Source organism: Meriones unguiculatus, chromosome 17 (genome assembly GCF_030254825.1).
Source record: "Meriones unguiculatus strain TT.TT164.6M chromosome 17, Bangor_MerUng_6.1, whole genome shotgun sequence".
NCBI classification, from domain to species: domain Eukaryota; kingdom Metazoa; phylum Chordata; class Mammalia; order Rodentia; family Muridae; genus Meriones; species Meriones unguiculatus.
Genome location: NC_083364.1, coordinates 44,461,186 through 44,485,576, shown reverse-complemented (window position 1 = coordinate 44,485,576; position 24,391 = coordinate 44,461,186). Strand labels below are relative to the sequence as shown.

At 39.4% G+C, this 24,391-nt stretch overlaps 1 protein-coding gene across 6 annotated transcripts in view; it reads right to left on the bottom strand.

Moving 5' to 3' along the window:
* Lsamp (limbic system associated membrane protein) overlaps positions 1-24,391 on the bottom strand; it is a 2,252,234-nt gene that overhangs the window by 654,330 nt on the left and 1,573,513 nt on the right. For 4 of the 6 annotated variants that reach the window (XM_060370403.1, XM_060370406.1, XM_060370407.1 and 1 more), the window contains one exon: positions 12,029-12,107. In XM_060370403.1, coding sequence (XP_060226386.1) covers positions 12,029-12,107 — 79 coding nt within the window. Of the gene's footprint in view, positions 1-12,028; positions 12,710-24,391 lie in introns of those variants that run through there. The other 2 variants (XM_060370404.1, XM_060370408.1) reach the window with 2 other exon arrangements.

Sequence of the window (24,391 nt, the reverse complement as noted above, 5' to 3'; positions counted from 1 at the left end):
GAGAGACCTCATAGCTCAACCTTCTTGTATGGCTGTAATAATTTCATTTGCCTAGAACTTAAAAAGAAAAGAATATAATAGCATAATTTTGATATGTTTTCTGTTTAAATTTAGAAATTTAGCTTAAATTATTCTTCTTGTCTTTTAGTGGGCAAGCTCTTTCTTTAATCATGCGTGCTTATTAAAAGATCACTAGTTCAGTAGATCAACTCTGAATGAAAACAAAATAAAAAAAAAACATGAATTTAGTATAAACTTGAGATTCAAGTACAAAGAATGAAAGTTATACCAAACAATACATAATTACTTCTCCATCAGTTAAGGTGGCATTAATAACTGTCCTGTGAAAACAAATGGAAAAATAACTTGGAGGTCTTTGGGAGACATACAATGGTTCAAATTTGATAAAAACAAGAAAACAAAATATTACTTCTCTTAGAAAATAGTTTTAGCACCTTATATAGTAAGTGTTTTAAATAAAGCATTAGTCAAAATACATTAAAGCACTTAGTAAATGATGCTTATATAATATTCACATATCCTTAATATCCTTGATATCCTTAAAAATGTTTTCTTCAGCAAAATTCTTCATTAATGATACATCAAATTAATCAGGTACCTATTAAAATGTTCGGTGACCCCAGTTCATTTCTCTGCTTTGGAAATTTTATGCTTTTTGATTATATACAACTATAAATATTTGTAGATATACATTACAAATAAAATTAGCATCTCAGTTCAAACACATCCATACAATATAGATTATGCATATTCATGACAAAAATTGTTTACAGCTCATAACAAATTCTGTAAAAATGCATAAACTTATTTTTAGAAGAACTAGATTTTGAGTTTAATTTTATGTAAAGACTAAAGCATATATAATTTTACATTCCCATATGAAGGCATTTATGAGATAACTTTATTTATTTATTTTTTAACTTGAGCAACTCATCATTATGCTTACAACAACATGCGTTTCTTCTTCTGATGAACTCAACTGTTTTCAGCCATATTTCCCTGCTTCATCAGATCAAAAGCTTTCTTAAGTCAATAAGAAATCATACTAATTTGGTGATTCAGCAAAGAAAACTTACTAATACTCCTTGGTTAATATAGTTAATGGCTTTCTCAGAACCAATCTTTACAATTTTTTGTTGTTTACCTAAACTAGATAAACATCAAGCAGCCCATGGTGATTGTTGTAACTATTTCTTCATATTATTCACCAAAGATAGAACAGAGGTCAGATAGAGCATCTCCAATATTCCCCTCATCTGTTAAATTAATGACTTGGGTGTATACAATTCTGACCTTAGGGCTGATCATACAAATATACCAGAACATGCATTACCTGACAATAATATTCAGACAAGATTATTATAAGATTATGAATAGCTCAAGACAAACAGCAGCCACAAATTGGCACTAGATATAGCTCACATTTAACAAATGAATAGTCTCATAGGCGAGAGAGGGGTTTACCTCACTGCACTCTAAAAGAACTCAGGATATCGAGTATTTTTTCCTAATTAGTGTTCTCACAGGTAGAAGCATGATATGTTTGCCTTCATTTAGTGTTCAGCTTCATTACTGTCATGCTTATCTTCTGTACCTTAAAGGGAATTGTGGGACAAGAGCGGCATGACTGACGTGCAGCTTTAGAACAGGTATAGTTAACTGTAGACAATATGTTGATAATTAACATGGAAATTTATGAACATACATTACCGTGGAGCAAATAGTGAGGTGGTATTGTATAAAATGCTTTACCAGCTTTTTCCTGAGTTGTAAACTTTTCCTCTAACCTCCTCTAAAGAATGCCTTTCTCTATCACGGAGAAACATACAGGAGGAAATTTGGGAATGTTACGAGTTCACTACACACTCAGTTTTCTGTTTCTCCGGGAATGCGTAATGACCTATAAAATGCAAAACTTGGGTTGGCCTCATCAGGCAGGATGAATTTACAATCTATAAATGAAAGTGATATTTACCTTTTACTATTCTCCGAGAAAAACAAAACAAACAAGCAAACAAACAAACGAGCAAACTAAACAAACAAATGAAAGAGTAGAAATGGACGGAGGACCTGTTGCACACTGTCCTGCAACCTTAGGTTTACTCTAAATCCTGATCTACAGCCTGAATGTCCACAGCCACCACTAGAGGGAGAAAGCTCAGCATCACACCTAGGCAGGGAGCACACAGTGACTCCTCTTCACATGGCTGTACCTCTGTCTTAGAGAAGAGCTCACAGCCTGGACTGCTGAAGCTTTAGGATCTTCACAAATTATGCATCTTTTTTGTTTGTTTGTTTGTTTGTTTGTTTGTTTTGTGTTGTTTTGTTTTTCTCTCTCTCTCTGGAAATCCATGCTTGGAAAGTAGATGCTACCAGAAATGTAGAACATACTTCTAGCCAAACCCACATAGTCACTCCTACCAGCAATGAGAGGATAATTGATATGTGGTTTTTGCTACTATGCCTTCTGTAGTAGCAGACCCATAATTAATCTAATAGTGTCTGACGTCTTACCAAAATATCTTCCCTCAGTCCTGCCTTCCCTTAATTTGTTTTGTCTTTTATAAATCAAACTCTAGACTGCTTGATATGTAGTGTTACCATCCTTCTCTGTTCTGCTTACTAGGCAAATATTTATTTGTGCTCTTACAGATCCTAAGCTAAATTCTGAGATTAAATAGTAAAGTAGATTAGATGTTTGTCCTTGAGGCAAGGAAGAAATAAACAGAATGCTTTCTCAGAGTATACTAAATGCTAAGCACAAGGTATGAAGAAAGGCTATCAGTGAAAACAAATAGGGCACTTAGCCCACCAGGAGAATTAGAGAGGATTTTCAAAACAAGACAGCACTATAGCTGAGCCCTGAGCCTGGAGGGAGGTACAGGGACGGGTGATCTAGTAACAAAGTATAATAGAGGGGTGGAAGAAGAAGGCAAAGGAAAGAGCTCCAAGGAGAGACTATTATAAATGAGTCTCAGAAACAGCACTGGGTATGTGTAATGAGCATAGCCTGAGCAGAGAGACAGGGGAAGCTCTGAATTGGTATAGGCAATGGGGAAGCTGCTCACGCAGGGTTATTTAAGCTATGAATCTATGGATGAAAAGGACCTGTACAGAATCGGCTGATATTTGTGAACTAATATTGGAAAACATCAGGGGTGGGATATCAAAAGGGGAACTCAGGTCCATGGTAATACTAATTCCGTGAAATCTGGAAGTCTTAGGTAGAGAGATATGATCTGGTATGGTTAACCAAGTAATTAAGAAGCAAGGTCATTTTAAAACTTTGTCTCCATTTTCCCCCCATAGAGCTGGACAGGGTTCTATGATCTTCATCTTACAAATAACAAATGGAGCTTAGTACTCTGAACTTCACTGTCAATCATCCAAGCCTTACTAAAGGCTTTATACAGGTTTCAGTTTTGTGGCCTGAGTCCTCAGGTTTTACAGCTTGGGCAAGTTACCTGCCTTGTTAATGGTCCTTGTTTTCAAGCCATTTATTTTTGAGGCCTCTGTATATTCAAGTTATGTTCCAAGAACTCTATTCCTTCTCTAAGTCCTACCATTAATGAATGAGTCTATGCAGGGAGCTGTCAGATTGCTCTGTGGTTCACTGGCGGTGCTGTCTTATTTTATACCCCATCATTGTTTTGTCCTTCTCTTGAGTAACCTGTTGACTTTTCCTAATTTCACTTTGGGCCCTGTAAGAGAGATTCCACAAACGTCATTGTGAATGCCACAGCAAAAATCTCCCTCACAGCAAATGTTTCACACGAGTTGGGAAGAATCTACATCCAGTGCCATCACAGTCATTGCTAGCCTCAAGCAAATTATACATTATATGTAAATGTATTATATACAATGAGTTTTGAAAAGTAATATTTATTGACCTCCAATATTGCAACAACTCAACAAAGGCTCTAACATGTATAATAACTTCTGAGAGTGTGTACTGGACAGCTAATTAAATAAAAAGGAAAGGCTCAGAGTGCATTTTCCTGGACCTCTCCTAAACCGAGTCTCCCTGAAAGAAAAACTACAGAATGTAACAGGTAAAAGGCCCTGGGTAACAATAAATAAATAGTAAGAACCTTGGAGAAAGACTTGAAACCAAAGAAGTCTGAGCAACAGACAAAAGGACCAGACTCATGAAGGAAAGAGACTTTCAAATGAGCCCAGGAGATTGTGGTACAGGTCTTGCCAAATATAAGAATGGCTCTAAGAATAGAAACTTGTGGCTACATTGGAAGAAAGAAATCAACTTTGGCTTAGAGAAATTGTGAGCAAGTTTAAAATGGGGCATTTTGAAGGGAAAAAAAGTTTTCCTTTCCTTTCCCTAATTAGATGGTCTTCCACAAACATATGTAAAATTTATTTGCAGGGACAGACAAGGTCGAGCAAAGAGAGAAGAGAGGGTTAAAGAAAATATAAAGAGGAATGGAGGGAAGAAGAGAAAAAAATCATGAGACAAAAAAAAAAGAGAGAGAGAGGAACACTTTGAGCATAATTTGTGGTATGAAGAATGATGAAATAATGTATCCTGAGCTGCAGTGAAAGCCAAGAAAATGGTTTCTCAAAATGTATGAAAACTAAGCAGCAGGAGTTTTTAGGCTCAAACAGTCATTTATGCTTTTGAGCAACTATCTAAATTTCTCCTCAGTTGCAGTCCTTTAAAATGACAGCGGACTGCCTAATCTCTAAGGCCTTTCCTGTTCTACATTTCTGTGACTCTCATCTCTCCAGAAGTAATTAACAAAGTCTAGAGTAAAAGGTTTTATTTTGTGAAGGTTAAGAACACATTAACTTGAGATCTTGTTGTGACTGCAGGTGACTACAAAACGTGTTCCCCTACCATGCACTCCAAGTAAGTGCTACAATGATATTCTAAGATTCTCATGACTTTAAAGGACTTAATAAAAGAGCTGTGAACAAATGAGCAGCATGGGTCATAAAAATAAGAATACAAGCCATTTTATTAAAATTTCTGATTTTTCTAAGAGTTATTTTCTGTTTCTTTGAGAGATTGTGTTTTATACCATTTTATAGTTGATAAAACACTTTTGATGGCTGCTTTTTCGCTTGAGTATTAGAATAGCTTGTTGTGTGCTATGCAGAGGTCATTTATCCACATCCAGTAAATGAGAACATTTCTGGATGATGGAGCTGACTCTTCTGACTTCCCTATTGAGACCCCTGAAGGTACCACACACTCCATGAAAACAACAGGAGTTTTTTTCCGTCTATGTTATAAAGACTCCTCTCTAAATTTAAAGCACGGCTGATCAGAATGTAAAAGCAAGGTGAATTCTACAAACAAATACAGTTTTGTTTTGTTTTTTTGTGAGCCATATGTTTGTGTGCGTGCCAACATGAATACCAAGCATTGAGCTTGTTGAAATAGATTCTAACTAGTTTCTTGTCTGACTATTCTCCTTCATCTCCCTTAGAGACAGCATGAAAAACAACACTAAAACACTCGCAACCACTCTTAAATCCTGCCTAGACTAAATCATAAAGTGAGCATAGGGCCATAGTTTTAAGAAGGCCAGCTCTGACACAGTTTCAATAGATATTATATAAAGGGGGCCTATAATAAACTTACCATGGTTTTTATTATATTGTAGTGATGAAATCGTTTAAGAAAGAGATAGAACTATGGCAATCTCCTCCACCCACTTGAATTTGAATCTTTTTGGTCTGATGCCATATTTCTTAAGCCATACAAAACTTTAAAACTTCCCTGCGTGTCTAGTAAGTGCTGCCTTGAACATGATTTGTAAAAGTTATTTTTTTTTCACCTGCTAATCCAGTGGCTCTCCATTTTGTGTACATAACTGAAGCATTAAATACAAGAAGCAACAACTTAAGCCTCGGACCTCCCTCAAACCAATCCAGTGCGATTTTATGAGTGTCAGGAGTCTACAGCTTCAGTGTTTCCCATAACCCTGTCAGGTGGAATGCATAGTTGTGAGAATTCAACTCAGAGAGCTTTCAACTGTAAAGTGTTCAGGATCGAAGCAGATGCTGAGACTCATAGGCAAACTTTGGGCAAAGTGCAAGGAATCTTATGAAAGAAGGGGGAGGTAGAAAGACCTGGAGGGGACAGGGGGTCCACAAGGAAAACAACTGGGCCAAAAAATCTGGGTCCAACCAAGGACAATTCATAGAGAGGACCTAAAAACCTTGCTCAGATGTAGTCCATAGACTTAGTCTCCAAGTGGGTTCCCTAGTTAGGGGAATAGGGGATACCTCTGACCTGAACTCAGGGGCCAGCTCTTTGACCACCTCTGCCTGTGGAATGCAGCCTTGCCGGGCCATGGAAGAAGATGATGCAGCCAGTACTGATGAGACCTGATAGGCTAGGATCAGATAGAAGGAGAGGAAGTCTTCTTCTATCTTTTGACTAGGGGAGGGACGGAGGGAATTGGAAGAGGCGAGGGAGGGGTCTAGAGCTGGGATACAAAGTAAATAAATTGTAGTAAATAATAAATAATAAAAAGCAAAATTAAAAAATATGTGCTCAGCAGTCTCTTGGGGATCTTGTTTAAAACATCCATATTCTGAGAGTTAGTTTGGACTCGATTCAGTTATTGTTTGTAACAATTGACTGATATTTCTGATGTCCTTCTGTGGACCAAATTGATCTGAAAATCTTGCCATGCTGCTCAAACTGCATCCCAGATCAGCAGCTTCAAATTCACCTAAGCACTGGCAAAAATGCAGATCCTCTGACTCTGCTACAGGCTAACTGAATCAGACAGTCTGGAGACAGGGCATCCATGTAAAGTTCTTACCTGCTCAAGGCAGTGGTTCTCAATCTTTCCAACGCTGTGACTCTTTAATATAGTTCTTCCTGCTGTGGTGACCCCCAAGCATAAATTATTTTCAATGCTACTTCATAACTGTAATTTTGCTGTTATGAATCATAATGTAAATATCTGTGTTTTCCAGTGTCTTAGGATTTCCCTGTGCAAATGTCCTTCGACTAGGAATGGGACCATGACCTATAAGTTGACAACCACTGCCTCAAATGATCAAGTTCAAGAAACAGGGTCCTTATACAGTTGTTTCCTAAATACTAAGCATCAGGCTGCATGTGGCTGGAACATGAGTGGCTCGTTATTCTTGTGTAGCACCTTGCAGTTCAACAAACTTTCCTTCTTTACCTATTGTGGGCTTCTTAAAATAACCCTGTGCAGTAACTAAAATAGATAGTTTCAGTATTCACAAATTTGAAACTGCAGCTCAAAATAATTCAGGGATTTGCTCAAAGTCATAGCCTACAAGGAGAGATCCAAATTTAGAACCTAGATTGTATGAGTCTTGGGAACTCACATGCAATACATGTAGAAAACAGGACTATCTATTGAAACCCACAAGCAATAGCTTGGAGAAATGGTATCTCTAAGGCTCAGGTGATGGAAAAGAGGGAACTAGCACATTCAAGCCACTTCCTATTAGGTGAGTCACAGCTGTTTGTACTCGAAGCTAACAGTGACCACAACAAAGTGCTCTAATCCGTTTTGGCTTGAGTTTGCTGTTAGGCAGGATAGGCTTTGGGAAACACAAATGCTGAACCCTCACCAACTGAATTATGGCATGAATCACCAGAGTTGTACAATTTATTTGAAGTTAAAATTACATAAATCAGAAAAAAAAATTGCCTTCCCCTTACTTTGTGTTTGCTTTTATATATATGTTCCTGTGTTCAACATTTACAGAAACACAAAAATTCCGTTTGTAGTTGTCTTTTGAGCTTTGTCTGTCTTGTGTCTTGGGCCATAACTGATGACAAACAGTCTAATTCACGGGTGCATAAACACTCTTTTGTAAAATGTATATGAAATGTCATAATCCTAGGTGATATAGAGCATGTTGAACTCCATTCTGTACAACATATATTTAATGAAGGGTTTTATGGGCAATGGATGATCCTTAAAGTATTAGTGATAGCCAATAAATTTTGATTACCTTTAGTGACTTAGCTACAGAGAAAGGAAAACCCATAATTGTCAGGCTCTCACTGTGGGCCCACAAAGTTTGTTTTCAAATAATGAATTATAAGTAGTTAAAAAAATCACAGATTGTGTCAGGAGTTTGTTTGAGTGTTGACACTTCCTTAGAGCATGTGGGCGTTCCAGATGCCTTATAGAAGAGGACTTGTGTTTTCTCTTGAAATTTGAGCAAGATTTATTACATTTTATTGTCAAGTGATTCCATCTCTTTCATTTCTTTTTTCCCTCTTAGTACAGAAACAAACAAGGAAGTAAACACTTAAAATTTTGAAAAACAAAAATCAAGTATCCTTCACGTTGCCACTTAGTTTCTCTAAAAAACCCCTTTACTGGATATAGTTTATTTAAAAGACAAAAAAAAAATCATCAAAATACTGTAATACCCTGCAAATATCAAAGAGGGATGGAAATACAGATATCTGTTCAATATCTCACTTTTAGATTAATCACAATCATACTGCTGGGTAGACTGTACATTTTACCATATACACACGTCTATCTCCATATGTGTATGAATATTTGCAAAGAAACTTTGTGAGCACATGCACAATAATAAAAATGTCTTATGCAGCCATTGTAGTTATTTGAGATCTAGAACCCTAGCAATATCTTTCCAGACACATGCTGCCAATATTGCTAAAGTGGTCAGGGTCACCATTAAAAATGTCATAATTTGAAAGATTGTGCTGGAGTACCAGCTACTTTCTCCTGATTATGATTCATGGAGAGAGAAAAGTGTGTTTCAATCCATCAAGATTAAACATCAGTGGGTGTCTGTGTTTAGGTTAGAGGGTTAGTAAGACCAGGACTAGAAACTCTTCTAAGAATTGACAAAACCCCTTATTAAAGCAGTGCAGTAGTTGGGTTCTGTTTAAAAGGAAAATAAAGAAATAAAAACTTGGATCTACGTCATGGGTAAACATCAGAAAAAGTGTCACATGCTTTCTCGTGCACAGCAGTCTAAAAGCATATCCAGACTCACTCTGTCTGAAAGGAACTCTGGGCTCTGAGTTGCTTCTGCTCTACGTATCTGTTGGCCACACTTTGATTCCTTGGCTTTGGAATGAAAGTGGTATATCGGTTCTCATGAGGTCCTTCTACAACTTTTTATAAAGAAGTCTCCTCAAAGAAACAACCAAGTTAGGCATGCATGGGTCAGGCTATTGTCTTTGGTCATATATTTTTTTAAAAAAATATAGAATTTATAGACTATGACTGCAAATTGATTACCTTCTTAATACAATGCAAAGTTCCACCAAAGATTATTTTATGCAAAAATAATGATCAATTCCTAAATTCCTAGAGAAACTCTTGATTTATGGAAACAAGAAGATAAATGTTTTTGGAGACTCATCAGCTAAGTTCTTGTCATTGAACCATCAAAACTACAAGCCTCCCTTGTCTCCTATTGCCATTTCAAATTATGCAGGGCCACACACTCACTGAGAGAGAATTTTTCTCTCTTCTTGCCATTTCACTTTTTCAGTGCCAAACATCTCCTGTGGCTGCCAATGAATCAAGTTTTCCTTCCTCTCCTCCCCTGGAAGCTCATACTCCCAGCAAAATGTCACAAATAAAGTGGGAGCATGCCTTTCCCAGGCTAGACTTGCAAAGAGAAAGCAGCAGCACTATTCTTCCTCAGGACACTGACCCACAAAGAGGACTGGATTCAGTTAGAGACTGAGAAGAAGGTCAGCTAAGAAAACAAAGGTAACCCTCTCCACAGTGACTTCAGATAGAGCTAGAACCAACCTCAGAAATAAAGCCTTGTCTCAGTCAAAGCAATAAAAAGGAGGGCATGTTAGGTGAGGTCTAGAGAAACCATGGACTCCCATAGGTGGCTTATTTGCATGCTGTTTGTCTGTCTTGCCCTTCTCCCACAATTGAGTGATGCCACATCTGTTACCTCTTCTCATAGACTCTATTCCTACACCATAGTATCTGATAAAGTGTGATACTTCAGAAAATAAATAAATAACTCCATTTTATTTGAGCATTTGTCATGCAAAAGCACACCTATATCACACACAGATATTTACGTAAGGAGGCTGCCTCTCTTCTATGTAGAATTCTGTGAGTACACTACATGAAAGTGCCAGCATCCCATTTGTTCGAGCGATTAACATGTACATGCTTCTCTTTAGGATGCAGGTGATGTTGACTTACAAAGACATCACAAACTTCTCAAAAATTTAAATGAAAAGTTTTATATGTTGAGAGTAGACAGGTTGCTCAACTTCAATCTTGTGATCTGTGAAAGTAAGCCACTTTTAGGGAATGTATAAACACATTTTTGCTGCTAGCAAAGGGTTAATGATGCTGGGAACACTAATGTCAGCAGCTCAGACGGCATGCTTGTGTGTTTGCAAAAAATATTTTCTGCATTATGTCCAAATCCCTGTGCAAACAGATAAATTACCCTATAAATCGTATTACTCCGTGCGGATAAATCACACATGCACGTTTACAAAGCTGGAGAGCTACAAGGGGAAGTCAGCTCTGGCTGGGAGGTTATTTAGGATTCATAATCACTCAAAGCTCAGGAAATGAAGAAAGAAGTACTCACATGCTATCACTTGCTTACTTTTACCCTCTGGAACAGCACATGTACCTACAGCACACACATAACACACAACACATCACACCACACACACACACTTTCATCTCTAACAAGGCCAGAGATCCCCAAGCAGGGCATGCTGTGACAGCCAACCGAATTTATTTCTGGGAAAAGAAAAGAAAACTTTGCTGCTGTCGGCAGCTCTGCCACAGAACTGCTCCCTCATGCCCTGGGGTTTATGCGCTATCAGCTCCTTGCACACAGATTAGGGGTTGATTTTCTATGGCATACTGTTTTTTATTGCCACAACCAGCAATATTACCTAGATAGACAGACCAACACTGGGGTCATTATATTTGGAGGAAATGAGATTTTAAAAGATCTCCAAGGAGAATACTTTCTCTCTCTCTCTCTCTCTCTCTCTCTCTCTCTCTCTCTCTCTCTCTCCTTCTCTTTTTCTATTATTATCTGCTAGAGAGTCAAGCAAAGCTCGGGAGGGGGGAGGTAGAAGAGAAATACAGGAAGGAAGCTTTGAGCTTGAAGGAAAGAGAATAAGGACTAGGTACTGTCCAAGTCTCTCTACCTCAGAAGGGTCAAACTCTCAAGGACTTGGGATGCTTTTCCAAATTTCCATCCCAAATTATATTGCAGGGCTTGGCAGAGCTGCATAGGCACAAGACGGTGGACTCAATAATCAATTTGTAGCATCTAATGCAATGCCAGGTTAATGCCTTCTCCACCTCTGTGTTTAAGTTTTCTATTCTTAACGGCCTGCCATTAGGCTAGATCCCTTTTCCCCCTTCATTCTCCCGTTGATTTCAATCCACATTCCAAAAAAGAAAAAAAAGAAAAAACCAACCTCCATAATGATCCAAAGTTATAAGATTGATTTATTGCCTATGATGTCAATTCAGAGATCTTTACAGAAAGTCTTCTATCAGAACTACTGCTAGGGCAGACTGAGCCTTGCTGAGCAACACACACACACACACACACACACACACACACACACATACACACACACACACAGGAACAAGGAGAATGCAGCCTTGTGCACCACTCTTTGAGATCCATAGCCCAACAACTCTGGTGTCTGAATCTAGAAACCTCAACAAAACTCTAAGTGCAAAGCGTGAGCAATTACCACAGCATGAATACAGTGCCACTAATGCCATAGATGAAGTTCGGCTTTGTCGACTAGAGAAAGCATTCAAAGAACCGAACAACATTCCACCAGCACCATCGGTTCTTGACAGAGACCAAATTCTTTTGAATTTTGTTCCCGAAGGACACACACACACACACACACACACACACACACACTCACTCACAGAGAGAGAGAGAGAGAGAGAGAGACAGAGAGACAGAGAGACAGAGAGAGACAGACACACATGACACATGCACAGCAGAAAAAGTTGCTCTCAAACCCTACCTGAGGATGGCCGTGTCCCCCTGCCTCACGGTAATGTTGTCCGTGCCTCGGTTAAAATCCACGCTGCGAACTGGCAGTCCTGTGGGAAGAAGGCAGAGCAGTCTCAGTAGGACCAGCGGCAACTGTTTCCGATCGGGCTGAACTCTCCCGACCATGGTGGCCTCAGCGAGTTGCTCCGCGGTGGACTCGCGTGTGCGCGCTGCTGGCCACGGAGAGGGGCTCTAGCGCGCCTGGGGCTAGCAGCCACTGCCAAGGCTGCTCGGGCGGGTCCAGCGCGCACTCCCTTCCACTTTGCCTGGCTCTTTCCCTTGCTCAGTCTGTTTCCCCTCTGAGACTTGACAAAGCCCTCATCAAATCCAAGCAGGGGTGGGGGAGAAAGTGGAGGAACAAATTTTCCGAAGGAAGAGTGCAAATATGAAATGCTTAATGATGAGGAGGCGACTGTCAACGGCAGGGGTGCTTCGTTAGACTTTCTGTGGCTGGCTGCTTCTCTGCCAGCGTCTGGGCTGAGCTCCTTCCCTCTGTAACCCACTTTCCCAGGCAGCAGGAGAGCCTGCCAGGAAGAGTAAAGAAACAGCCTCTCGCAGCAGCGGCAGCAGCAACCCAGGAGCTCTCTCTCCCCCTCCTCCCTTTCTTGCTTCTCCCTCCAGTCCCTGGCGTGTTCTCTCTACTCAGCACCTCCCCCCTACCCTGCTGGTTTTCAACAGCCCCACCACGTCATCCGCTCCTCCCTCCCCTCAGCGTGGCCCCTCGCTTTGCACAACTGCCCCCTTCAACAGCAGCCAGCCTCAATGAAAGCCTGATGCGCCTTTGGGTTGTCAGGACAACAGCTCCATCTGAGGCCTGGCTGATTTCCTTAAGAAGAGGGGATGGGGCTCAGAGGTACTGTTCAAGACAGGGAAGAGGAGGTGGACTTAAGCTGTGAAAGGGCAGGAGAAAGGGGCCAGGAAAGAAGAAGGAAGGCATGGCAGGGAAGAGATGCAGTTCTTGACAAATGGAGCTACGTACACGTGGATGGGAAGGCAAACTGCGGAATGGACCAGAAAGATGAGAAACAGAGAAGGAACTGGCCCGAATGAGTCTCGGATGGAAAGCCAAAGTTGATTTCATAGTCCTGGCAAGTGGCTTTCCAAACTCACATGCTAGTCACCCTTTTCCCTCTCTTGAAGGATTTAAAAGGTTTATTTTGTCTTTCCCCCCTTCATTCCCTCCCCCTCTTGGAACCCCCTTATGAAAGAGGGACTGGAGACAATGCTGGTATTGAGTGGTCTAGGGTGTGAAGGCTTGGCTTGTCTTGTCCAAGTGCCAGCCTCAGCAGCTGATCCTCGATCCCCAAATTAACCTCACTCTCCAGGAAACCCACAGGCAGACACATGAGTGATGGGATTTGGGATTATGGTTAAAATGCTACATTGCCGCCCTTTTCTAATACCACTTGCTTTTCAAAATATTCTTACACAAGGAAGTAGATCAGAAAGTTTGTCGGTCATTTACAGGGAGTCCTAAGTCTACAGACAGCACTCTAGTGAAACGAGACACCAAACAGGTGTAGATAATCATTTGTCACTCCGACCCTGGAAGCCAACCAAGTGGTGAGCTGGATAAGGGGTAGCACCTTATTCACAGGTTAGTGAGAGTTTCAGTGCCAGACAGCTCCCTCAGCCCTGCTGATGGACATGGGATCAGCTGAAGACTTCTTCTCTGTCCTTAATATGTATCATTTATCTAAATCTCTTTCTTTCTTTTGCTCTCTCTCTCTCTTTCTGCAATCCAAGCATCACATAGTAAAGCAAACAGACAAAAAATAACCAATGTTATAAAATACTACAGAACAAATAGTAGTCAGGCCCCTACTGTTGACCTTACAAGATTCACTCCTCTAACCAAGAGACAGCAGATACTTTCAGGTTCCAGGATGTACAAGAAGGCCAGACAATTATCAGAGGAGGTGGGAGGAGAATAAGTATTTAGACTCTTCCAGGGTTTGAGCAAGCAAATCATCCTCAGACCCCCAGAATAATCACTCTTGGCCTCCTTTTGGCTTCTTGGCACCAGCAAAACTTTTGAATTTCAACTGTTTCCTCTGTGATAGCAAGAAAATTTTACAGGAGCGATTGGAAAGCCCCAACAAAAAGAACTCTGAGTCATCACTGTGATTCTCCCACATCTGTCTGAGGAAGCCCCAGATGGGGAGTTTCCATTTGTTCTGTATCCATTCTGGACCATATTCTGGTGATAAATATCTTAAACACAAACACACAAATACATATGCAAGCCTTTTATTTACATTGTATCTTAATTAGGATTTCTACTGTTGTGAAAAAAAATATTATTGCCAAAAGCAAATTGGGAGGAAGGGGTTTACTTGGCTTACACTTCCACACCACAGACTACTGTCAAAGGAAGCCAGAGCGGGAAATGAAGGCAGGAATCTGAAGGCAGGCATAGAAGCTTCTCTCTCTTGGCTTTATCAGCCTGTTCCCGTATACAACCCAGGACCCTCTTGCTCACAGTGGTCTGGGACCATCTATAAGCAATCATTAAAACAGAAAATGCCCCACAGAGTTGCCTATAAGGACACATTTTGTGGAGCCATTTTCTAAGTTCAGAATCCCTCTTGTCATAAATGTCTGAGGTTCTATGTATGAAGCTGAGTAAACCAACCAGGACTCATGGTGAGCTACAGACATTTGCAACAACAACAAAATAGTAAACTTTCACAGGGCTGGCATTTGCCTTGACCTGTAAAAAATCCTGTATTCAGGGATTATTTGGGCAGCATTTTATTAGCTTAAAAAGGTAGATGAGCACTCACAAATTATGTCAGAAAATTAAGACCTTTTTTTGTCTTTGAAGAAAACACATTAAATTATTGGGATCAGAATTGTCCCTCTTCAAGGTTTGTAATGTCAATTACTTTTATTTGCACTGTGAATCCATTTCACATAAATCAAGATGTCCTCTGTTGGTGGTGATGAGCACTCTAAGAGGCTTGGAATGAGCCATGGACGGCTTGTGATTTAGCTGTTGAAAGTTTGAGCTCATTTTCATCAGTGAAGAAATGGTTAGATAAAGTGGTTAGTTGATTCATAAGTTCTGTAATTCTCGATGTTAATGGGAAAAAATGAGTTTAGCATGCTAAAAGGAATGATGTCAAGACTTCAGGGAGAAGAGCACCCTGTCTTCCCATACACCGCCAGCAGTCTGGACCGTCCCGGCCAAAGACCTTATTTGAAATAAAGGATTTGCTTACACAGAGTACAATGTACAATGTTCCTCTAATGACAAAAGAGGAAAAAAAAAAAGATGTAATGGACAGAGACCATCAGGATGCCTTAATTCAATTGACCATGATAGATAAGTGGTACGGCCCCCTGGGGACCCAGTGTGTTCCCACATGCTCTGGGAAGAAGGATTAGTCTTATCAAGAATAAATACAGTGCCTCCTGTCAGTGTACAGAAATTTGTCTGGTGAAGGGTATAATTTTTGGGGGGACAAAGAGAAGTATGATACAATAGTAGTATATTATCTGTGCAAGATGGCAATACATGACAGTTTACTAATTCCTAAACCAACAATTTTCAGTTACCAGCATGGGGTGACCACCTAGGAGGTATTCGGGGCAAATGTAATGTTTGACTGTTTGACATCAATGCACAATATAATTCACACAAGTAGGAGTAGGAATGTAGAATTTGTAGTTAATAGAAAAAAAAAAAACAAAAAGCAATTAAGTGTTTTGTTTTGTTTTGTTTTTTGTTCTTTTAATCTTCTTGGGGAAACTTTGGTTTAACCTAATTGACTTGCTATGAGCAAATAAAGTCAAACACAATATTTAAAGTGAGATCACAGTTTTGAAGATCTCTAATGTAGAATGTTCAGCAATCCAGTGTAATTCAACAAGAATTTTATTATGTAAGTCAATACTTCAATGGAATTCACATTCGGACTGAACTTCAGGGACTTCTTTCTCCCGACACCTGGCTCAAAAGAGAGTTTTACTATTGTTGAGTATCAGAATAGAGGGATGGCTGACTTTCCCATCCTATCCATAGGGTAAATGTCAGCATTCACAGAGTAATTTATCCAGCAACTTCCCCTGGCACAGTGTAGTCTCTCAGGCCATCCTTCCTTCACTCCTTCTTTGAGGCCTGATTTTCTTTCTTTAATAATCTCCTGGTTTCTGATACATTCTGAGCATAACACCGGATAATATATCTCACCCTCAGGGTCATTCCCCTCCAAACAACCTCACTATAAACTTCTCCCCTACTTTCTTTTCCTTAGAAATTACAAGAGAGAAGCACATAGATGACTTTCTGAAGGGTCTACAGCCTATTTTCCCAGAATCACTGTGTATATGCTTCTGAGAAGCTCAGCAAAAGTGAATATACTTGGGTTATTTGTGAGGCGAGTATGGCTGTTTGCCATGTGAAACAGCCATCTTCACCCAAGTAAGACGATCTTAACTACTACTTTAAAATAACATACTGCCTTTCCAAAAGAGGCTTTAGAAGGTTCTGGCACTCTCCAGGGACAAACGCTGCAAGAAGAACAAAAACTGGCTCACATCTGAGCACCCAAAGAAGCATGAAGTGTTTATTCTTCTGTTCAGCTTTGTAAGGTAACAGGCTCACACAAAATCCAGATGCAGCCTGAAATGCACAACTAATTATTTGGCTACATTGCTTGCATTTTATGCTAAACCTGTCAATAGCATTATAAACAAACTGCTCTACATATCTACGGTTGTAAGGTCTTAATCATAGTGCGACCGTGTCTGTACTCTACTTTCGTAAGTAGAATTAGCATTTCCATCCTAGCTAAAAAAAAAACAGAATTGTTAAAACAAACTTCTCCTTGGGATCCCTGCTATCACATTCTGGTTGATTTCATTATAAGCTAGCGATGTTCGCATACTTTAGTTTATGCTTATTAAGAGTATGGCATTACCTTATGACTTGTCATTGGAATCTGGTACCTTTAAAGTCAACTTTATTCATATGTGCCTTCCTGTCTCAAAAATAAAAGCCAGTCAGCCTCAAGTCAGCTAAAAAAAAAATGTTCATTTTCTCTCCCGTAGCCCTCCAGTAATGTAAAACCCCTAACCCAAATTGTGCACCACAAAAATCAGTCTTAGGATTGCTTTCAGTGCATGCCATAGTTCATTGTTATCAAATCAGTCCCCTGCTTCTAACAATGTGGATTTTGTTCACTTGTTCTATTTTTATAGGCACCAGTGCTTGGATGTGTCCCAGTTTTCACAAGGTCCAGGTCTTAGAAATTGTTCAGCTGCTACCCGTATTGTCACATTACATGTCTGCTCTTGGTTACTCGCAAGCACAGCTGCACTCACAGTTGCCGGCAGACTGGCACACCAGTGTTCGCCACACATCTTTTTAGTTCACAGAATAGTCCACCTTAGCCTTGGGCTCACCTCACCCTTCTTTCCCCTAGGCTTTAAGCTCTGCCACCGTGGCCACCATCCACAAGGAGGTAACGATGTCCAAGCAATGCGGTGCCTATGTTGCTTCTGCTCTATCGAGATACCTTGTGCATAATGGGAAGAACATTGCAGCACCTTGGAAGGCGCAGTGAACAGCCCCTACAGAATAGCAAGATGGTAATACGGCAACACCCAGGAATTTCTACCCTCTTTCTGAGGCTGCTGTTGTGACCTGGGTTATTAGACTCAGAAAATAGGTCAAGGAGGAATGAGGAAGAGTAGAAGCAGGTTTGCAGTTCCTTACTCCAATTTGAAGTATAAGCTTATGACTCATTCATTCATCATTCATTCAATACATGTTTATTGATAATAGTAGTGACTTAGAGAAACCAAGATTCCAATCTCATAATATTTGCCTCCTAGACACCAATATAGATATTAAACAAGCAAATATATTTATAGTATTTGCAAAGTAAAACCTATGGAAAAACTATGGGTTTCAGAGTATAAATGAGCTACAGATAGGGTGAGAGAAATATACATAATCAAAACTAGCTCGAAGCTAAATCCTAAAGCATGAGACAGTATACATAATAATATCAACAAGGTCTCATGTTTGAAAAATTGGCAGGTTAAAGGTATTAAAACAAGAATGTGTACATTCCACACCTAACAGCAGAAAGGATGACAATAAACATAAAGAGCAGTTTATATGCATGGTGTAGTGTGGAGTTGAAAAGAAATGGATGAAATTAAAAATTAATAAGCTATCATAATGAAACAATTCCAGGAAGTTAAGTTTTATTCTAGTAGTGTAAATGAGTAAAGGCTTGAGGCAAGAGATTTAAATAATTTGATTGACATTTTACAAAGAGTGTTAAGAATACAATATAGACAACGCATTGTATAAAAACCACAATGGAAATGAAGAATCAAATAGAAGGATATCTTAGTTACTCAGTGCAAACTAGCCTAGACCATGAGTGACACTGAGATAAAGAGAAGATGAAATTGAATAGATTGGTTCAGAATAGGAGGTCTCTCTCCAAGAGTCTGTATTCTTCCATAAATCATCTCTGCTTTCCTCAAGGGAGGTTTTGTCTTCACTGTACTGGTTAAACTCTGGTGTGCACCTGTGAAAAGTTACCACTCATCATGGAGAGAGATGACAGAGAGCTAAGCAGACTGCCATTAATATCAGCTGTAAATAAATAAATAAATAAAAAGTGTTCAGTTGTTGCTTGCCAAATGTGAATGTTGCATACCCTTAATGATGGATCTTATATGTTAAAAGAATATCAGCATAATAAAAATATTTTTTAAAAATAATAAATGCATAACATGATGGACAGGTGTCACACAATAGCTGAACTTTATTAATTTTTTGCATATCTATATTTACTTTCTAAGCTATAGCTAACCTGATAAATTTGAATGGAATGCCTAGCTAAATATCTTGAGGCTATAAGTCATGTAAATAACACTAATATGTTTTCTCCGGAGCCTACTGACAATATTGAGCTGCAGGGCAAGTCTAGTGCTGGGTCATTATATTACCCGAAGAGTCCCAGAGGTGTGCACGCTTCAAAGTAGCTTCCTTTCCTCTCTTGCTTGTCATTTGCATTGTTGGCCTTCTGTGCTTTCCATAATGAATGTAGAAGCATTGCTTAGATGAGAGGAAACTCACAAGACATCTCATCAGACAGTTGCTACATATGAGAACATTGAGAAATATTATTAATAAATACGTGAAACCACCATGTAGCAGTTTCTATGCAGAGGTCAGAGACTTCACTGATAGGCAAAACTGACATCTGTCCTAGTGTGGTTCTCACAAAAGAGTTGCATTTAAAGACCTTCCTTCCAGGTTTTTCTATCTCCCCCTTCTTTCATAAGATTCTCTGCACTCTGCCCAAAGTTTGGTTATGAGCCTCAGCATCTGCTTTGATACACAGGAGCTCCAAAAGGAGAGCAACAGAACCAAAAAATCTGGGCAAAGGGATCTTTTCTGAGACTGATTCTCCAACCAAGGACCATTCATGGAGATAACCTAGAACCCCTGCTCAAATGCGGCCCAGGGCAGCTCAGTGCCCAAGAGTGTTCCCTACTAAGGGGCTGTCTCTGACATGAGCTCAGTGGCTGGCTCTTTGATCACCTCACCCTGAGGGAGAAGCAGCCTCACCAGGTCACAGAGGAAGACAATGCAGCCAGTCCTGATGAGACCTGATAAGCTAGAGTCAGATGGAGGGGAAGGAGGACCTCCCCTATCAGTGGATTTGGAGAGAGGCATGGGAGGAGATGAGGGAGGGAGGGTGGGTTTGGCAGAAATGAGGGAGGGGGGCTACAGGTAGGATACAAAATGAATAAAATGTAATTAATATAAAAATTAAAATTAAAAAAGACCTTCCATGGGAGAGATAAATATGATACACAGTTTTAGAAAACATGCTCTCCAACACAAAGAAGGGCCAAAATTAGCCAGTACACATGTCCAAGACTCTCCCTGATTCTGATATTAACTGAAACATAATACAACACAGAGTACTCATCTTTTGTTATCCAAGAACTCACAGCCAATACAGTGCACCCAAGTGAGCACTCCTGTAGCAGAGAGTGACGGGACAGTGAACAGAGACTGCCTTATGAAACAACAGAATCAAAATGTAACAACTCAAAGAAGATAAACCAGAAGGTTTCTGGAAGATGATGGTATTTTAAGTATCCCTCAAATACATGGTAAGAGTAGAGGAGAGGGCAGTAGAGTCCTTTGCAAAGCTTAGCCATGTGAACCAGCCTATCATAAAGGATGGGGGCAGAGTGAATTTTAGGGTCTGTCTAATGAAAAGTTCTGAATGCATTGAAGAGAGAGTCCTGTTTCATTTCATAGTTACAAAGCTACTTTATGGAAAAATGATGATTCCTACTATCCATCTTCATGGTAGAAAGGAAAATGAAGAAGTTAGTCAGAAGCCTGAGTTAAAGTTCGTGAGTCATAATGGGAAAGATAAACATTGTCAACTATGTACATATTTTTCTTTCTAAACAAAAAATAAACAAAAACAAAAATAAAAAAACCAAAAAGCTAAGAAAAGAAGGCCTTTGCTCAAACTTCCATTAAAAACAAGAACAAAAGTTGTAGAAAGGGATGTAGAGGGGGAGATTGGAAAAAGCTAAAATGGAAAATAACTGTTTTAAAGTGAGGGTCATTGAAGTACTTGACAGGCATGTTAATGAGTTTGACCTTCATTCTGTATGCAGTAGGGGACCATTAAAAACTTTGAGCAAGGGAATGACATAATCAGATCTGTGATTTTATGAAGATAACTAACTGGCCATGGAGTGGGCGATACGCTGGGACAGGTTAAAGTCGAGAAATGCCTTTAATATAGTTTCTGAAAGAGCAGAAGCAGGAGATGACAAAAGCAGGCTACAGCACAGTGACAATGGGGAAGGAAGCAAAAAGCTTCAGGAGAAAGAATGTCACCTAAAAACTGATGGGAATTGTCAACTAATTGGGTATGGGAGTGGAAGAGAGAGGGAGAAGGATTTCTCTTCATTTTATTTTCTTTCTGCTTACAGTTTTTGGCTTATAAAAAAATGGGAAAGTTGAACTTGTGGGAAGAAAAAAGAAAATTTTAGGGGTAATTTGGAAATTCTCTTTTAGAACTCTGGGGTGGCTTCAAAATTGGTATCCAAATAGCCTGCCCCCCCACATGGGCACTCTCAGGTAGCTGTCATAGGAAGATGGCATTCTTCGCAAAGGGCTTGTCTTTGAGATGGAATGCGCTAAGCCCAGAAAGTCTGGTTCTTTCCCCATAATTTTTGTTTTTTCCCCCATTCTGTGTTTGTGTAACTTCAACATGTTTATATAGAATGTAAGCAAGATAATTGTTTGCCGATAACGAATTTCGTTCTGACTTTTACAAATGCATGTCCTGATAGCAATTAACTGATTTCACTTTTTAAGAAGAAAAATATTCTGAACTTGTCTCCCTCTGCTGGTTATACATTGAGGTATCATGGTGCTTGTTTAACTAAAATAATAGAAAAAGCAGTAATATCCGAAATTCCTTTGTTTTGTTACAGTTGCAGGGCCTTTTGCTGTCCACAGTGCACAGCGACACAGGTAATTTCATGTGTTGTCTTTACCAAAGTTCTGTGAGATAATCAGTGTGAACATTATCACCCCAGTTGTCAGGAAATCATTCTCAGACTCCAAACCATTAAGCTTGCATATGAAATTTGAGGAAAATCAGGAAGCATATATAATTAGAAAAAAAATGCACAATGCTAGAAGAAATTTGGAGGGATCTTCCTGTTTAGCCTCTCACCATTTTACAGCTGAGATGGAGAGTCGATATAGCTCCTCAGAAACAGTGAGGTTGGTGTTCAGATAACTCAACTACTAAAAAGCATCTTTTATTAGTCATTTGTCTACCTGCCCAAGGATAGCACTTCCCATAATGGTCTGGACCCTCCATCAATTAGCAGTCAGGAAAATGTCCCACAGACATGGCCAAAGCCAATCTGGTGAAGGAAATTCCTCCACTGAGGTTCCCTCTTTTCAGGTGTGTCCGTTCAACAGCTGAACATATGACAAATGTATAAACAAGTAAGCAAACAAAGGAAAGGCAAAAATACAGACAATAGATGTCAGCAGGTCAAACAGAAAAAAAGCAAGCCCTATTCACTATTTACACTGAGAGGTGAATGGGCAAGTTTCAGAGATGTTGGGGTGTCAGTTAATGTGTAAGCTGAATGCTTGGCATGGAGTCATTCACCCTATCGCTGCCTGGCACTATTTTCTTTTTCTCTCTATATGTCTTCTACAGGCAATCTATACAGATATGGCTATTTGCTCATCATTGCGCTCTCCCACATTGTCCCATTCATAATAATATGCTTATTCTTTCACGAAAGGAAGTAGAAACTGATAACAATAAATTATGCTTGTGTGTGGGTGAGTTACAATTCCAACTTCTGTAGGGCTATGCATATTATATCAGAAGTGTCCTAAATTCAGTGCACTTCAAATTTCTATAAGCCAATTTTATTTTAAGTATTCTGTAGTAACTCTATTTTTTTTCTGACACAAAATATAGCTCTTTGCTCAAAAAAGATCCAAATTTTAAGTGTGGAAATTGTCTGCATAATCTTAATTCATTAAGTCATAATATCTACTTGCATAAGGAAGGGACTATCAAGTACCTAGAATATGAAATCAATACACAGAATATATTCCAAATGGATCAAAGATTCATTTTCAGTCTTGAAATTATATTTATGTGTGTTGAGTCTTTGTATAGGTGTGTTGGGTGCCCATAGAACCAATAGAGGGCTTTGAATCTCAGGTAGTTGTGAGCTGCCTAGTGTGGGTGCTGGGAACTGAACTCTTGTCTTTGGCAATATCAACAAACACTCTTAAATGCTGAGGAAATATCTCCGCTCCTAGAAGGTCTTATATGAGTGTCAGACATCAATTAAGAATAGAGAAATAATGACTTTTAAATACGGCACACATATGAATAAACAAACACAGACATTAGAGAAAATTGAACATATATATTCTTTCCAATACATAGGGTAAATAGTTACACCAACCATATTAAAAAACAATATGTTATGATTTTCACTGAGCTTTTATTTTATGTTAGCAACATTATAATTCTCTGTCCTCTGTGGTGTTCTCTTTTTCCTATCAAGAAAGCATGACAAGTATTCTAGCTGGTCTGAGGAGAGCCTGTAGAAGCCATGTGTGGTGTTTAGAAGCAATGGGAATTAACTGATATTCACTGTTTAGGAGAGATCAGTTGGAGGAAGAGCTTTGATCAAGAAATATCTGGCTTAGATGTGAGGACTAGAGAGCTTTGAGAGGTGAAAAGGTGCCTGAAAGGATAAACCAGAGAGAAAAATGTGGATTGAAGCAGTGCTGAGAGGACAGGAGGAAAGCGAGTCATCACACGGCAGTGACAGAGGATGATGTAGGCATCTCAGAGAAATAGGAAGTTATCAATTATTTCTGGAGGCATAATATTCCTACCCATAACTAACTGGAGAGAGTTGAACACTGATTCCTGTTATAATGCTTAGCACACACAGAATATAAGTGGGTAAATTGTTTTTCTCGTGATAAATTGAGCACTTTGCTATTAAGAAATGACATTGACAATTTACAACTTCTTTACATTTTAACAAATTGGAGACACATAAGTTTTGTGTTGTGATGTCATTAGCAAAAACACTTGGTTGGTTTATTAAATAATAAGCATTTATTGCTTGCCCACTCTGTCAGCAATCCTCCAAAAGGCCTGCAGGAATTAGCCACTGTGATCACCATGATCAGATTTACTTGTGATAAGAACATTTTAACCTCGGATCAACACACAGTCTTCTGAATGATTTTAATACGGTATGAAATTGTTTTAAATATTGAAGAAAGCAAATGCCAAAATTAAATCCTCCAAAGAAGGTCATTTTCACCTTGTATGGCGACTAAAATATAAGGTACTGAAGTCACAAAGTAGCAGAAAAGATCGTTATATTCTCTGGGTGAGAAGAGTCTTGGGACCCAAGGCAATGACAACGCAATGCACTATTAGCTACACAAATGTCTACTCGGTATTGTCTTCATGTGAGAAAAAACATCCAATTCTCCATTCAGATGGAAGGTTTTCTGAAATATACAGCATCTTTGCCCAAATGAACAGTTTATTAAGCAGACATATGATGTGGGTAACTGAACGGTATGTATAGTGTATTTCCAAGAATCCTTCCATCTTTCATCCTTGGGATTCTAGAGATTGGTTCATTGTTGATAAGTACCAGGAAGCTCTAAAATTTTTGGTGGGCATGAGATGGGAAAAACTGCCTGGCATTGGGTGGGTCACTTGGATAGCTACCGCTCTGAGACAGAAGT